General features: G+C 34.0%; 1 protein-coding gene across 4 annotated transcripts in view; it reads right to left on the bottom strand.

Moving 5' to 3' along the window:
* STXBP5L (syntaxin binding protein 5 like) overlaps positions 1–18,327 on the bottom strand; it is a 468,757-nt gene that overhangs the window by 273,154 nt on the left and 177,276 nt on the right. For all 4 annotated transcript variants that reach the window (XM_030941686.1, XM_030941695.1, XM_030941689.1 and 1 more), the window contains exon 7: positions 11,723–11,786. In XM_030941686.1, the coding sequence (XP_030797546.1) occupies positions 11,723–11,786 (64 nt within the window). The remainder of the gene's footprint in view (positions 1–11,722; positions 11,787–18,327) is intronic.

The following is an 18,327-nucleotide window of genomic DNA, read 5'->3' as shown; positions in this document are numbered from 1 at the left end:
CAATCCACTTTTTCTTGCTGCTTTTAAAATCCTTTCTTTGTCCTTGACTTCTGACAATATGATAATAACATATCTGAATGTAGATTTCTTTGGGTTCATTTTATTTGGTGTCCTTTGGGCTTCCTGGGTTTGGATATCTACTTCAGATTTGGGAGGCTTTCAATCATTAAATCCTTTTTCTTTTTCATAAAATCAGGGTCTTGCCATGTTGTCCAGGCTGGTCTCAAACTCCTGGACTCAAGCAATCCTCTCACATCAGCCTCTCAAAGTGCAGGGCATACAGGCATAAGCGACCATGCCTAGCTCTCATCATTTGTGTAAATAAGCCTTCTGGTCCTTGATATGCTGCTTCTCATTATGGATCTTCTATAATACACATAGTGGCCCACTTTAATTGTACCCCATAAGTCCCATAAGTCTTCTTCCCTGTTCTTCATTCTTTTTTCCTTTTGCTGACTGAATTATTTCTAGTTACCTGTCTTTGGGTTCACTGATCCTTTCTTCTACTTTATATAGTCTGCTGTTGACCCCTCTTGTGATTTTTTTTTTCAGTTCTATTATTGTGTTCTTCAGCTCCATGCCTTCTGTTTAGTATTTTTAAATATTTTCTCTTTGCTGAAAATTCTAGTTTTGTTCATGAATTGCATTCTTGATCTCAGAGAGTCTCTTTATGAGAGTTATTTTAATTCTCTATCAGGTAAGTCATATAAACCTATTTCATTATGGTTGGTTTCCATTATCTTATTCTTTGTTTAAACATTTTTTGCCTGATTCTTCATTTTCCTTGACTCTCTATGTTGCTTTCTGCACATTAGACAAAGCAGGCATCTCTCTCAGTCTTCCTGAAATGTCCTCATAGAGAAGTTCCCCACCAATTGGCCTAGACACAGATTCTGAGGACTTCTATCTACTCTTTCCTTTCCCATGGAGATACAGGTATCTGTGGTCTTTATCTTCTCACTCTGTGCTGACTCCAGTGGGGTAGCTATGGCATCTACCAGCTCAAGCCACCACTTTGGTTCTCCCCAGGCAGCTAGATGTTCCAAACCTATCAGAGCTTCAGGACTGGTAAGATTTGTGCTAGTTTTTTTGGCACTTCCAAAGAAGTTGGGGCACTGGATGCACAGATCCACTCTTTTCAACCTAAGGGGTAAGCTGAGAGTGGGTATTTTTCATCTGTCCTTTGTGCTGAGCAGCAGGGCAGGGAGGGTCAAAAGTGCTTATCAGCGCAATTTGCTGCCTCCGTTCTTGTCTAGGCAGCTAGGCTATGTCAGAGTTATCACTGCTCAAGACTGGCAAGACAAGTCAATTCTCTGGGGAGCCCCTTTGGAAAAATTGAGGTACTGAACATATGAACAAAGTTCTTAACTCTCTTGGGTGAAGCTGCAACCCAGGAAATCTCTCCTTGATCATATGGCACTGCACCAGGAGTGAGGTTTCTGCTAAGAAGGTGTCCTGAATCTCCTCACTGGTGTTAATGAATCTGGTTTCATGTTCTCCTGGGGTTCAGAAACTTTTCAATTACTTTGTCATTTCTCACAAAGGGAATTTATGTGTGAATTGTAGCTGAATCTGTGTGTTTGTGAGAATGAAAGCCCTTCCTATTCTGCCACTTTGCTGATGTCACTCCTTTTCTATTGATATTAATATATCCAATAAATCCAGTTTTCCTTTTATGCAACTTTTATTAGGTTTAGTTATCACTCTTATAATTGTTCCATAAAAACAATTTGAACTTTTTTATTTTTTGAAACTATACTCAGAACAGGGGTTGGTACACTTTTTCTGTACTAGGCCAAACAGTAAATATTTTAGGCTCTGCAGACTACACAATCTCCAATAAAGCTTTATTTAAAATAATAACAGGCAGGCCATATTTGTCCCACTGGCCATAGTTTGGCAATCCCTTTTTAAGAATAGTCTATATAGCATTGGTATTATCTAATATTTGAAAAATTAGTAAAATTTCATTATAAAGTCATCTGTGTCTTGTACTTTTGGGTAGGAGTACTAATTTAATAACTTTCTCATTTTCTTAAATTTCTGTCTCCATATCACTGTTAACAATTTCCCTTTGGAATTACCCATTTTACCTAGGCTTTTATATCTACTTGCTTAGAGCTGTGTAAAATAATTTAACTTGAAAGTTTAAAAATGTCCTTAGTTTCAGTATGATTTCCTCTTGTTTCATGTATTATTCTGTGTAACTTTGTTTTCTCCCTATTTTTCTTGATTAGGTTGAATGTTGGTTTGCATATTTTGTTTATGTTCTATTCAAAGAACTAGCATGTTGATTAATTTATAACATAGCTTAAAATCAGAACTAAATGAAGTTCTGCTCTTATCTCTTTACGTCTGTTATGCTTCCTTTTGCTTTGTTTTCTTGATCTTTTTTCTAGCTTTCCGTGTTTCATATTAGATTTATGTATTTTAATTTATAATTCTACTGATATATGATTTAAAGGCTACAAACTGATTTGATAATTATTTTCATTATATTCCATAGATTCTGATATATATATCACAATTTTTGATGTTTATATGTTCACCTATTTTGATTTGTATTTTCTACTTGATCTAATAGTTGTTTAATGAAGAGTTTTAACATTTTCAAGTGGAAGAAAATTTTTCTGAATTTTAAGGTATTGTGTCATTATTCATATGAAATGCATAGTACAGTATACTGCTATTGACTCTACCCATACTGATGATTTTCTTTACCAGTGTCATTCAGGGTTAGCCCTTAGTAGAGATGTAATTGAGCAACAGTCTGTAACCAGCTAATGCCAATCAATCCTCTGACTTGTCTATGAAGCAGGCATAACTTCTTTCCTCCTCTGTCAATTGGTTTAGGTGTTTCCTGACAATCCCATGAGATTATATAAGTAGGTTGAGAGGGAGGCATTTTTGCAACAGATGGAATTCTGGAGTCCATGTACATCTAATTCACTAATAACTTTTGAAAGCTCAAGGCTAATATCCTAAATATACCATGTCTCCCACCCAATTTTATGACTCAGTGAATATAAGATGTAACTCATGAGGGACAGCACAGGTTACATAGTCATTCGGTGTTCCATGGTTCAGTCTCTACAAGGGCCCAGGAGCATGTCAGGAGTTGCTCTGAAAATGGATAGTAACTGCTATGACTTCTCTAGAGGGCTTTCCAATAGAACATTTTATCCACCAGATGCATTAAGCTCTATCAGATCTATAAAATCATGCATCCCAAGTGGTAGAGTAGCTTGCAAAGCATCTTTGACTTAGGAGACAAACACTACCAGCTTTTTCTCTAGGGTTTCACTCAAAACTGGCAGACTTTTGGGTGATATAAAAATTAGTTGGTTCAGTAATTTCAAGGACATTATAAACTATTATTCAAATCCAAAAGCCCCATCAAGTGATGTGACACTTTCTTAGGAGAAGTAAAATTGCTTATGCTTTAATTTAGAGGAGATGCTCTGTATGCCCCAGACATTAAGACTCAAAATCTTCATATCTGGTACAGGCCCCTGGATCTTTGTGCTATTTTCTTCCCACCCACTGAAACATGAATCTTATGAGTTATAAAGGTACTCGCCAGGTCTGCTCACCAGATCCAGTTAGCATTACATAGGCAAAAAGTGAACTGGTATACTTTCTAAAGAATATCCAGACAATCAAGATTCCTGAGGATTATATTAAGACCGAGAGCAGGAAAAATAAAATAGTCCTGGAGAAAGATTCTGAATTTATACTGTGGTCCTTTCTTTCATTTTCCTCTGTTGATGAATACGGGGTCCATCCCACATCCACGTGAAAAAAAGATTTCACTAAATATATAACTGCATATTAGGTACCATAGGTTGTGTTGATCTACACCCATAAAAATATCAACAGCTAAGCAGCTGTGATTGGGACTTTCACCTGGTTATTTTTATAGTGATGTACTATTACCAACCTCAATCGATTTTGTTTTTTTGCAAAACCTACACAATGGAACTCAACAATAATGTATTGGTGACCACTACCATTACATCATTCAAGTCTAATTGTGCTAATCTCTGCAATTCCTTCAGAGATGCTGTATTGCTTCTGATTACAATATTGGCAGAGGAAGACAGTTTCAGGAGATTCCATTTTCCTTTCCTACTATGTGCCTCTACAGTGTAAGCAAACCAATATGGGTATTATTCCAGCTACTAAGAATATCTATCCAAATTATACATTTGGATAAAATAACTGGGTATGTCTGCATACCCACTAAATCTACTGTGAGATTAGACTTGGGCTAGAACTCCATCTATCAACTAGTTATTTAATTCCATATGTCTTGCCTCCAACTGGAGGACCATAATTGCTTTTTTTAAATTTCCCAGTATTAATGTCTGCTCTGACCCTATATCTAACAGTCCTGAAAACTAAACAGTTACTCCTGCAAATGATCACAGATGCTTCTATAATTACTATATGTACTTATTATAGCATTTCAGGATTCTTTTTCAGGGACAACTAGCTCCTTTTTTAATCAATAGATTCTGAATCTGCAAACTGACTTATATTTGAAAACCTGATGAGATACTGTGATTTTCCATTTTGATGGTGATTGTCAAAAATTAAACTGCTCTTAATTTTTTTCTGATCACGCAAGGCAAACAACATCCCAGTCAACTTTCCACCTTATTTTGCTCCTAGAAACGTCATGATATATTAGCCATTACCATAGATAGACTCCTGCATTGTCACTCCAGCCTTGCTGCTTATTATGGTAATTAAGCCCATATTGCCAGATGGTTAAATTTTGCAACCTGGCCTCTACAATCCATGAATATTATGGAACCTGGCTCTCTTCCATCAACTCCTGCTGTCAACAAGGGCCTTAAAAAGGACAACTACTACAAAGCCTCTCAAATATGTTAATATTTGCCTTTCTAGGGCATTTCTTATTAGGTTAAGTGAAGACAGTCTCCTCAGAAGCCTCCAAGGGAACACAGTCAAAAGGTGAGTTGCCAGAACAAACATAATACATTCATTTTAACATTATCATCCCCCTGATACCTTCTTTAATACTATACCAAAAGACTCTGACATTTCTACTTTATTTACTATATGCCTTTTTTTTTAGTCTAGGCTTCAAGGGGCCATCCCAGCAAATTACTACTAGGACCATATCCAAGTGTCCCTGCCAAAGCACTAAATCCAAAATCATAAGTAAGTGCCCCCATAAAAATAAACTCTCCTCTATGCAGCCCCCAAGTTCAAGTCCTTAAAAACCACTCTAAACACATTTCATTGGTGAATGACCATATTAGTCATATCCTCAATTCCTTTGGTAGGTATTCTAATTCTTTCAAGTATAGTTTATTTATTCCTGGAGGAAGATTTATGCGTCTGTATTAGGCTGTGCTGAGATCTGAGATCTGATTCTGGTTGTTTGCCTGGATGTAATGATATTGGAGGTGGTCTTGTGGGGAAAAACATCATCATACAAGGAAATTATTTTAGGTGAAGTCATTACACAGTCACCCAGAAAAGGGAAACTGCTCTCCTCCAGAAATGGTGAAAGAGATACTTCTGCTGACCAGAAGGGTTTGAGGAAATTGGGGGTTGCTGGGGTTTGCAATATTCTCAGGCTTATCTACACAAATTTCTCCATTCCAGGTTAATGGTTGAATAGTGCCCTCAAAAATTCAAGTGCACCCAGAACCTCAGAATGTGACTTTATTTGGAAATAAAATCTTCACAGATATAATTAGTTAAGGATTTCAAGAAGAAATCATTCTGGATTTAGGGTAGGCCCTAAATCCCATCCTAGGCCCACCCTAACTCCAATGACTGCTGTTGTTATAAAAAGAGGAGAAGACATAGAGAAGACCATGTGAAAATGGAAAATGAAGGCAGAGATTGGTGTTATACTGCCACAAGTCAAGGAACATCAGGAGCCACCTAAGCTGGAAAAGGCAAGGAAGAGTTCTCCCCTAGAGTCTTCAGAGGGAGCATGGCCTGACTGATACCTTAGTTTTAGACTTCTGCTTGTTGGAACTAGGAAAAAATAAGCTTATTTATTTTAAGTCACCCACTTTGTGGTAATATGTTATTGCAGCCATAGGAAACTAATATACAAAGGCCATACTCTTTCCTTATCAGGGCTCTGACTTTAACAAATGCGACCTATCAAAGTTAGGTATTTGGTCTCCTTATAAGCAGCTCCTGGGCCTATTTTTAGCACAGTCTTCCCTAGAGCTACATAAGGTAAGAGTTCCTTTAAATCTACCTTAGAGGACTTCTGGGATTTGGTCAGTAATTAAGTGTTCTGAGATGATGCAGGAAGAATAAAGGACTCCCAAAGACACCCACACTCTCATCTTGAAATCTGTCAATATGTTCCTTACATAACAACAACAACAAAAAAGACTTTATAAAAGTGAAGAACGTTTCCCGGTTGTAGTGAGAAAGAGACACAACTGTGGAAGAGATACTATGTTGTTGGATCTGAAGATAGACAAAGGGGCTACAAGCCAAGGAATGTATGCAGCCTCTGAAAAAGGCAAGAAATCAGATTATCTTCTAGAATTACTAAAAAGGAATGCAACCCTGCTGATACTTTAATTTTTGTCCAGTGAGACCTGTGTTGAACTTCTGGCCTACAGAACTGAAAGATAATGAATTGTTTTGTTTTTAAGCTATTGAATTTATGATAATTTCTTTTGACAATGGGAAACTAATACAAGTGCCCTCCAAGGAAGTTATTTTATTTCATCATCATTATGTAATTATCATTACCCCATATCAATTAAACACCATGACTCCTTGATCTCCCTTTGTCTTATCTTTCTAGCAGAGAAAGATTAGTCCCTACTCACAGAAGAATATTTTTAAAGTAACTGTGGTGTCACTGCATGGAAGAGTTTAATTCACTTCACCTGGCACCTTCAACAGGTTTGCTGATTTTAGACAGGAGACAACCTAACTTCAAAAGTCCAATACTGAGGGTTTACAAACTAGAACAGGAGTCAGCAAACATTTTATGTAAAGGCCAGATAGTGAACATTTTAGGCTTTGCAGGCCCAACTGCTCAGCTTTACTCTTATAGCAAGAAAACAGCCACAGACATATGTTAATGAATGAGCATGGCTGTGTTCAATAAAACATTTTGAGAAAACAGGCAGCATGCCAGATTTGGTTCATGGCTGTAGTTTCCAGTCCCTTATCTAGAATAATTGTAGTAACTGTTATCTTAACAAGGATTGTGTACAAAAAAGCCTGAGGCAGGGTTTAGTCCTAGTATTAAGGGAGGAGTGCAATCTCAGGGTTGTAATAATAAAAGAAAGATGATTCATTATCACACTAATCACTATTTCATGGGGAGAAGTGGAAGAGACATCACTGGTCATTTAACAGGTGTATCATTACCCCATATCAATTAAATCTTGCATGGTCTTGCAAGAAATCTCCAAAAGTTTATGTGAGAAAACTATGACTCAAATTAGCCAAATAATAAGGAGGAAGAGAGGAAGAATTTATTACTGGTCTCTTGTCTAACATTGGTCAAGATTTTCTCCATGGAGGTTAACATCCCCTCTCTTCAGAATTGTATCATTTGACCTCTTTGGCATGTGTTAGGGAAGCCAGATTGAATGCCTTATGTTGTAGCACATCTTCTGAATCCAGAATTAACGAAAGTAGCCAGAGACCTGGGAATAGCTCGTCAACTTCAGGAAGCAATCCTGCATGAAGTCAATTAATTCTGCCAAACCTGAGGTGAAGCAAGCAGCCCTTGTTTGGGAGACAAGAGAAGCTGAGAGAATTCAAGCAGATTCACTCAATACTGTATCAAATCAATACAGGCATCTCTCAGCTCAAGAGTACCCTTTTGTATTCGATAGACCAATGTACAGTTTCTTGATAAATGATATATTGGGGGAAAGATGGCCTATTTTCTGATTCTATGATATTATCTTGATTTTTTTTTTTTTTTAGATGGAGTCTTGCTCTGTTGCTCTGGCTGGAATGCAGTGGCACAATCTCGGCTCACTACAACCTCTGCTTCCTGGGTTCAAGCAATCTCCTGCCTCAGCTTCCCGAGTACCTGGGACTACAGGCGCATGTCACCATGCCCGGCTAATTTTTTGTGTGTTTTTGGTAGAGACAGGGTTTCACCATGTTGGTCAGGATGGTCTTGAACTCCTGACCTCAGGTGATCCACCCACCTTGGCCTCCCAAAGTGCTGGGATTACAAGTGTGAGCCACAGCGCCCAACCATATTATCTTGATTTTGTAGGAATCTTAACTTTAGCAGTTTGTTCCTTCTTGAACTTCACCAATCAGCTTCCAAGGGAAGCTTTCCCCTTCCAAGTTGAATTTATCCCAGAAATACAAATATGTTTAAAGTCAGAAAATCTATTAACATAATTCAACAAATTAACAAATTAAGAAATAATAATCTTGATACGTGTAGAAAGCATTCAATCAAATTTGACACCATTCATAATTTTAAACTCTTAGAATATTGGAAATAGGTGGAATGTTTTTAACTTCATAAAAGCAATCAAAGATCTGCAACAACCATTTTACTTAATGCTGAAATCGTGGAGGCATTTCTTTTGAAGCTGGAAACAAAAGACAGTTCCCACTAAAACCATTTTTACTCAACACTGCACTGGGGTCCTAGTCAACAAAACAAAAAAGATATGTATACCCATAAGTATTGGAAAGGAAGAAAATTTGTCTATATTTGCTGTTTTTATACATAGAATATTCCAGAGAATCTAAGGACAGCTATTAAAAACAAAACATTCAATGATGCAGCTGAATACAAAATATTAAAAAATCAACAATATTTCATAATCTAAAGATAATCAATTATGAAACTTATTTTAAGAAGATTAAGTCACAAGTCACAAGAGCAGTAAACTCTATAAGGTACTTACTATCTAATTAAGCTAGCAGAAGATATAAAAGACTTCTACAAAAAAAAACTTATAGTTACATAGCAAAACAAATGAAAGCCAAAGTAAACACATCATATTTATAAACGGAACACCCATATCTTAAACATGTAAATTTTCTCTAAGTTATACATTCAAATTTCAAACAAAATCCCAGTTGAGACTCACACTGAGGTTGATAAGCTGATTCCAAAATTCATATACTAGAATAATGAGTCAGAAATAGCCAAGATAATTTAGAAAAAGAAAAGAGACCAGCTTACCAGATATCAAGACATTTTGTAAGTTATTATAGTTAATAAAGTATGTCATTAGTACAATAGTAGATAAATAATTCAGCAAAAGGGAAAGCCCAGAAGACCCACCCAAATATGGGAACTTGATATATGACTGAGATATATAAATCAATGGAAAATAGATTGACTATACAATAAATGAATTATTTACATGTGCAAATAAAACTCTACTATATCAAACCATCATAATATAAATTACATGAAGATGAAAATCTAACTGTGAAATGCAAGATCTTAAAACCAATAGAAAAAATAAAATTGTATTTTCTCTCTGAAGGGAAATATTTACTGAATAAGAAACGAAAAGCAAGAATCACATGAAAAGAATGATAAAACTGAATATATTAAAATAAAAAAAGACTTCTGTGACAAAAGATTATTGATGAAAAAACTGATATACAAGAAGTAAAGTGATTTATTCAAGATTATATGCTAATAAATACTAGAGCCACAACTCAAACCTATGGTTTTCTGATGCCAATATTCATTTATTTTGCAGTCCTTTTAATTTGTAATTAAACAATTGCCACATTATATTCTTTCATAAAAATTTGAATAACACAAAGAAAATAAGAATATCTTTGACCATTTTCCCCAATTCCAATCTCTAGTCTCCTCCCAGATTTGTCTATGTTCTTTCAGGCTTTTTCTTCTTAGGCATTTGAATATATAAGTACAAATATAAAGGCAATGTTCAAGTGGTTTTATACCTTACTGGTCTGCAACTTTTCTTTTTAAAAAAGTGTCTTAAAGAACTTTCCATATCAACACAGCATTCCACAGTATGAATATATCAGCATTCATTTATTTAATATTCTATTAAGAGACATTTAGACTATTTTAATAGTTTGCACCATTAGTCACATAAACAGTATAGATAGCAGAATGATATTTTCTAGGTCATAATAAATTCTAAAAATGAATATATGTTTTAAATGTTGATAATGCTTAATTGGTCATCCTGGTATATATACATATATTTAGATGGCTATTTCCCAGTGCTTTTTCCATTCTCTGATATTTTTAAATTAATATTTTTAGTGTTTAACATTTTGTCAGTCTGATGTTGACAAATTGTATATTGTATTTCCCTAATTACTAGTGAGGCTTTTTCCTCCTCACTGCCAAATCCTTCTCTCTAGAAGAGGCAACAACATCAACTCTTAAAATCATGTTTTTTGGTAGACTTATTTTCATGTCTGAATATGTTTATATTGCTATTTTCTGATTTAGTCATTACATATTATATACTGATTTCTTACTACAAGATGAGGATTTCATACAAGTTCTTTATATATTTTACATGTTCATTATTTGTGACATGTAGGAAATATTACCTCCCACTTTGTTGCCTCTTATTATGATAGTCTTGTTATAGTATATGCCCTAAAGTTTTTAGATTTTGCCCAAGAGTGCCCCTACTCCACAGTAACTAACAACCCTATCCTACAAGTGTCTTTGAATACTTTCTGAGTTGTGATTTTAATGCTTATTAAACATTGGTTCTTTATGTATATATGAGGCAGAGGTCTTACTATTCTTTTCAAAGTGAAGACCCAATTGTCCAACACAATTTATTCAATAGTTAATTATGTCCTCAGATATCTTCTTTAAAATATATAACATTTTCCCAAATATCTGAACCATTTGGGGATGTATCTATTTAGATACATTGGTCTTCTTATGTACCCCTGTACCAATATAACACTGTACTTTTTTTCAAAAATGTCTTGGCTATTTGTATACATTTTCTTTTCTTAATAAATTTTAAAATCACCTTTTGAATTCTTAAAACATAAACTCTGATGGCACCTAATTGGAATTACATGTACTTGTGGATCAATTTGAAGGGATCCAGTGTTATTCCATAGGTGGGTGGACTTGCCTTTCAGGTTTGATTTTTGATAGGCTAATTCAGCTTCTATTCTTTAAAAATAAAGAACTAAACCTATATACTAATTTATTAATATTAATTAATTAATATTAAAATATCTAATTTTCATGTTTTCTACTGTTTCATCACCATCAAAGGCAAATTATGAAATAATCAAAATGAATAAGAATTACTTCTGTAACCTGATAACATTTTATATATTAGTACATGTTAATGAAATCAAGATTGGCTAATTTATGTTATTTAATATTGGTCATTTTTCATTACCAAACTGAGTAACAAAGGCAAATTTTATTCACATTATTAAATTCAAGCATAGAGTATTTGAAAATTAAAGTTGTTCTACATGTTATCGTCCTCAAAATGCCGGAATTAAATACCGATTTTATCTCTCAGTAAAGCTAAAGACTTAATTTCGGACCATCAGTAGCATGAATCATTCATTCATTCATTCATTTACTCATTCGTTGAGTCAACACATTTTCATTTTAAATAATATAAAATGCTATCAACTGGTCTAGATATTAGATAAAATAATAGTAAGAAACACCTTTTTTCAAGAATGAGGAAAATAAAAGTAATAATAAAGATATCATAATACTCACTTTCCCTTCATCTCTTGGGCTATCACTTAAATGTACAACTGGACCTGGATGAGTCTTGGTGGATCTGTCAAATCAATTCAAAACAGTAATTAAAAACCAAACATTAAAATACCTTACCACTAGAGACTGAAACAAAGAAATTAAGATTACACTGGAATAAAATCCCAGCATTCTAGGGTTAAGCTCAGATTCACTTAAGTTTTTGATTTACTTCACCAATACTAACTGCATTTCTATTTACTAACTGCAAACTACTTATTTATGTTTTTTTAAAAATCAGGTTAAAACACAAAGAGCCATATAATAATGGGGTTATTTATTATTTGAAATGTTTGTTGTCAGATAAGCGCCTCTGAATTTTTTTAATTGAATTTTTCTTTACATAGATAAAAGAATATACAGCTACAAAGATAAGTATAAACCTGTGTCAATTAAATTGCAAAGTACATACCTGACTTAAGATTTCCTTTTACATGAAATCTCCTCTGATTATTTTCCCCTGAAGTACAATGGCACCTTTGATTTAAAAATAAATCTACTCTAGTGATAACCCTCTTACAGAAAAAAGACAAATTGGAGTGAAACCTAGTTCATTGGTTATACCACACTTATCAGGTTATTTAGTATAATAAATTACAGATAATTATGAATCTAACAGAATATTGTTAAAAGACCTGGGCGCTCTATCAATCTGACTTTAAATTTATTCTACTCTCATATCTGGCATGTTTCTTTTATAATTCCTAGTTTAACTTACATCACTTTGAAAATGACTATGTCATGATTAAATATGATATGACCTGATATAACAAGGGTTTTATTATTGCTCCACTTTCCACAGCTTTTCTCCATGATCTAACAGTGCCAAATTACTCTTATTATGATTGTATTAACATAGTTTCAGTTTCTTTCTTAAGCACACATGAAAATGATCAAAGATTCTATACAAAACAATGAAGATTTAAATTTTAGAAACTATTTGGAATCACAGAAAAGTGAAAAATTAATTCTAGGACCTCCTGATACTGACTCCTCAGAGTGACAAAGGGGAATAAACACAGATTCATTGGATATTGATGAATTTTGTCAGTGGATTCATCCTAAATATTTTCATCTAAAAGTGGAAATATTGGCACTGACCTTACTGAATAATTGTGCAGATTAGAAGATACATATAACATCTAATACTATGGCAAAACATAGTATGCATTCAATAAATAGTATGTATTATGAATGATGTGATAATTGGAAATCAGAGTTACTATTTGCATTTTAGAATATATGCAGGAAGAAAAGAAATTAAACAGGGCTTCATAAAAAGTTTACAGAGCTTTCTTTAATTCTTTCCACATTTATATGTAACATATCATTTATACATAAATGCAGTGTTCTATAAAGATATAAATTCCTCTGATAAGAGTTAATGTCTTTAAATTATCCTCCAGGAACTCATAATTGCCAACAAACCATAACCTCTCTGTCTCTTGGTTTGACTGCACTAACACTTACCAAAGTGTACTCTATGATAAGGTAGCATTCCATATTTTAAAAGTTTGGGAAACCCTGAATTAAACAAAATTAAATATTTTTTTCCCTACAGAATTTCTTAGAGCCTGTACTATGCAAATGAATATTGTAAATCTTCGGTACTTTACAAAATTATTAGTCCACTGAATTCTTTTTCATTGATCATATTAATGAAATCACAGAAATTTGTTTTGGGAAACACTACTTGGATCACATGCAACACTCTTGTGTTTAGATCCTGAAACTATAAAATATTCTAGTTCTGAAAATAATCTAACATTAAGCTTCTGTTATTTGTAGTTACTTTTTCAGACTCTAGAAGAAACGTTATTTATTATCTTAAACAAACGTAGAATACATCAAAAATGAAGAGGAAAAAGCATTCACATTATTTCACTGCATAGAGGTAATGCCTATTAACATTTTGGGATATTTCTTCTGGCTTGTTCCCTAACATTAAACTTCCAAAACCCACAAAGCACTCCTGGCAAAACTTATGGTCATGAGAAACTGACCTAAAAATAAAAAAGCATCTGTGGACTCTGGATTCTGAAAATTACAAAAAAATTACTTTAGATAGAATTATCAATGAATTATTGTCATGTACTAGCCACCTAAAAAAATGTGCAGTAATTCTTCTAGGTATCCCTATTTAGTTATCTTTCTCCCATTCACTAAAGTAACCTTCTTGATATTAGTTTCCATTATGGACTAGGATTGTTTCACCAAAAAGTCCAAATTTTTATCTTCATTCTACCAATTTTTAAATATTAGAAAATTATAATTCAGAGCATATTTAAATACTCTGATGGCCAAATCTATGAGTCATAATTAGTTCAATGGCTATTAGTTTGCTAACTTTTCTCTACATACTCTTCATGCACAATTTCATCTTTTCATCCGGTTTTAACAACCCTGTAAATCCTATCTCTCATTACCTTCAGATCCATATATCCTGCCTCTTACCATTCTTTTATACCAACTCCACTTAAAAGTCTTATAAACACACACAATTCAATGGACCTAAAATTGAATGTCCTTGTCCCTGGTATTTTACTCATCTTACTGAAACTCACCCCTTGGATCTCAGTGTAGATGTAGCATTCTTCACAGATACCACTTTGAGATCCCATGTCTATATTATAATAGATGTCCTTCTTATGAAATTGCCATATTATATTACCAATATATTATAATTGCCTTTTTATTTAACTTTGCCTTCATTAAACTGGAAGTCCCAGCAGGTTAGAAATAATGTCTTCTCTGTTCATAGTTGTTTCTAGTACCTATCATATAATAGAGCTCAATAAACATGCTTGAATGATGCTTGAACGATGTTAAACATGAGTCTTTTACTTTCATGATTTGACTATAAATTTCACGCTCAAATCTTAATCATATGTGGAAAAAAGCTTACATTTTTAAAAAAATGTTAGGGTTGCCCTACAGAAATAGCTGTTTCTATGCTATCACCTGGAATATATTTTCCCATATAAATATTTTTTAATGGTAGTTTAGTTCTATACTGCTATTTTATAAGGTATTCTTCAAATATCACTGTTTAAATGAAAAATTTGTCCCAGGTTCAAATAACCAATATATACATTTTGGAAACACAACTATTCATACTCTTGGGAATTGCCTCTAATTATAATTAGAATAATTCATTAAAATTGAAACAAGCTGAAAAATAAACATTAAATGAAAAATATTTCAATAAGGACTTAAAATAGAAACAATCTCATTTTTTAAAGATAATTCTTACATTTGTCTTACTTAGAAAATATATTATTAAAATTCATGGACTAAAATTATATGTATTAAATGAGTCTTCTTAATTAAATGCATATTTTATTACTGTCCCATACACTTGACACATATTAACAGGAAATTACATACATTTTCTAATGTATCACTAGAGGTAGACAGCAATGAAAAGACAGTTCTGAGAGATTGGAAATTGGCATTTAAAATGTTATCTGTCACAGTGGAATTAGAATTCTATGGAACATATTTTTGGAAATCTGGTCTAAATAAACCAAGAGACATTCAGGAAGTGATGGCATGTGGTTTACTAATAATTGCTCAGAGATATTTCAAGAACATTTTCAGAGGCATGTACAATTCTATAAAACACGTTTATATATAAAATAGTAGATGCTATTCTAATGCTGAATCGTGTATATTATGAAAAATAAAAATGCCTTATTTCAGCTCTTTAATTTCTCCTGATTTTAGCCTCCCTTATAATATACATTTTAAAAACTCTTCAATTAGTCTTGAAATTGTATAGACTATATAAATAGATAAAAATAAAGTATAAGTCACTAGTTCAGGTAGTAATCTGAACCATGAAAAGGATTTGTTATGTAAAGGAATATAAGAACAGCACTGCAAGAGTGGTGAAATGTTTGATTTCCTTAGGACAATAAATTATTCTCCATTACTTTAGCAGCATTCAACCTGAACATAAATGATGCATCTATATATTTTCACTAATATTGAATTTGTATAAAAGTTCTGTAACTGAATCTTCTCTTGTTCATCTAAGCCTGTGTATTTTTATCAATATCCTGAAACAATATTATGTAAAAGCTATTAAATTCAGCCCTTTTATTGCTTTTACAGGACTAGGATTACAGGGGAAAAGGACCCTCCCAAATATCTAATAAAGTAACTTTGGGGGGAAACATAATTGTTTATAGGACTAACGATTTTAGAAATATTCACACAGAACAATAAAACGAGCAAAATAACTCAGTCTCAGCCCAAAATCTCCTTAAGCTGATAAGAAACTTCAGCAAAGTCTCAAGATACAAAATTAATGTGCAAAAATCACAAGCATTCTTATACACCAGTAACAGACAAACAGAGAGCCAAGTCAGGAATGAACTTCCATTCACAACTGCTTCAAAGATAATAAAATACCTAGGAATCCAACTTACAAGGGATGTAAAGGACCTCTTCAAGGAGAACTACAAACCACTGCTCAGTGAAATAAAAGAGGACACTAACAAATGGAAGAACATACCATGCTCATGGATAGGAAGAATCAATATTGTGAAAATGGCCATACTGCCCAAGGTAATTTATAGACTCAATGCCATCCCCATCAAGCTACCAATGAGTTTCTTCACAGAATTGGAAAAAACTGCTTTAAAGTTCATATGGAACCAAAAAAGAGCCCGCATTGCCAAGACAATCCTAAGTCAAAAGAACAAAGCTGGAGGCATCACACTACCTGACTTCAAACTATACTACAAGGCTACAGTAACCAAAACAGCATGGTACTGGTACCAAAATAGAGATATAGACCAATGGAACAGAACAGAGTCCTCAGAAATAATACCACACATCTACAGCCATCTGATCTTTGATAAACTTGAGAAAAACAAGAAATGGGGAAAGGATTCCCTATTTAATAAATGGTACTGGGAAAATTGGCTAGCCATAAGTAGAAAGCTGAAACTGGATCCTTTCCTTACTCCTTATATGAAAATTAATTCAAGATGGATTAGAGACTTAAATGTTAGACCTAATACCATAAAAACCCTAGAAGAAAACCTAGGTAGTACCATTCAGGACATAGGCATGGGCAAGGACTTCATGTCTAAAACACCAAAAGCAACGGCAGCAAAAGCCAAAATTGACAAATGGGATCTCATTAAACTAAAGAGCTTGTGCACAGCAAAAGAAACTACCATCAGAGTGAACAGGCAACCTACAGAATGGGAGAAAATTTTTGCAATCTACTCATCTGACAAAGGGCTGATATCCAGAATCTACAAAGAACTCAAACAAATTTACAAGAAAAAAACAAACAACCCCATCAAAAAGTGGGCAAAGGATATGAACAGACATTTCTCAAAAGAAGACATTCATACAGCCAACAGACACATGAAAAATGCTCATCGTCACTCGCCATCAGAGAAATGCAAATCAAAACCACAATGGATACCACCTCACACCAGTTAGAATGGCAATCATTAAAAAGTCAGGAAACAACAGGTGCTGGAGAGGATGTGGAGAAATAGGAACACTTTTACACTGTTGGTGGGATTGTAAACTAGTTCAACCATTATGGAAAAGAGTATGGCAATTCCTCAAGGATCTAGAACTAGATGTACCATATGACCCAGCCATCCCACTACTGGGCATATACCCAAAGGATTATAAATCATGCTGCTATAAAGACACATGCACACGTATGTTTATTGCAGCACTATTCACAATAGCAAAGACTTGGAATCAACCCAAATGTCCATCAGTGACAGACTGGATTAAGAAAATGTGGCACATATACACCATGGAATATTATGCAGCCATAAAAAAGGATGAGTTTGTGTCCTTTGTAGGGACATGGATGCAGCTGGAAACCATCATTCTCAGCAAACTATCGCAAGAACAGAAAACCAGACACCACATGTTCTCACTCATAGGTGGGAAATGAACAATGAGACCACTTGGACTCGGGAAGGGGAACATCACATACCGGGGCCTATCACAGGGAGGGGGGAGGGGGGAGGGATTGCATTGGGAGTTATACCTGATGTAAATGACGAGTTGATGGGTGCTGACGAGTTGATGGGTGCAGCACACCAACATGGCACAAGTATACATATGTAACAAACCTGCACGTTATGTACATTTTTTAATACTTTTTTAAAGTATATATTTTAAAAAAGCTCAAACCAATTATCTTGAAAACCTAAGTGAAAGTTGTAAGTCAATAGTAATGTGTAGGTAACAATTTATCATACTAATGCTTCAATAATGTCATCAATCATTTAGTATCTACTTTGGAAAGCACAGAAATAAGCCAAGTATGAAGAACAAGAAAAGAACAATTAAAAAAAAAGTCCTGCTCTGGAGCAGTTCCTAATCTAATGAGGGAGAAAGAATTATCATTAATAAAAGACCCATTCAGACATAATACAAAAGGAGTATGATGACAAGAGTATAACTAGTAACAACCTTCCTTATGAAGCAATATACATGTATATGGAAACATTAAGACTAGGTAAAAGATTTATTTCCAGAATCAAGTTTCACAAAAATAGGGTGCTTTAATCAGAATT

The sequence above is a fragment of the Rhinopithecus roxellana genome, chromosome 1 (genome assembly GCF_007565055.1).
Source record: "Rhinopithecus roxellana isolate Shanxi Qingling chromosome 1, ASM756505v1, whole genome shotgun sequence".
Lineage (NCBI taxonomy): Eukaryota > Metazoa > Chordata > Mammalia > Primates > Cercopithecidae > Rhinopithecus > Rhinopithecus roxellana.
Note: the sequence above shows the minus strand (reverse complement) of the source record. Positions and strands in the feature narration are given on the sequence as shown.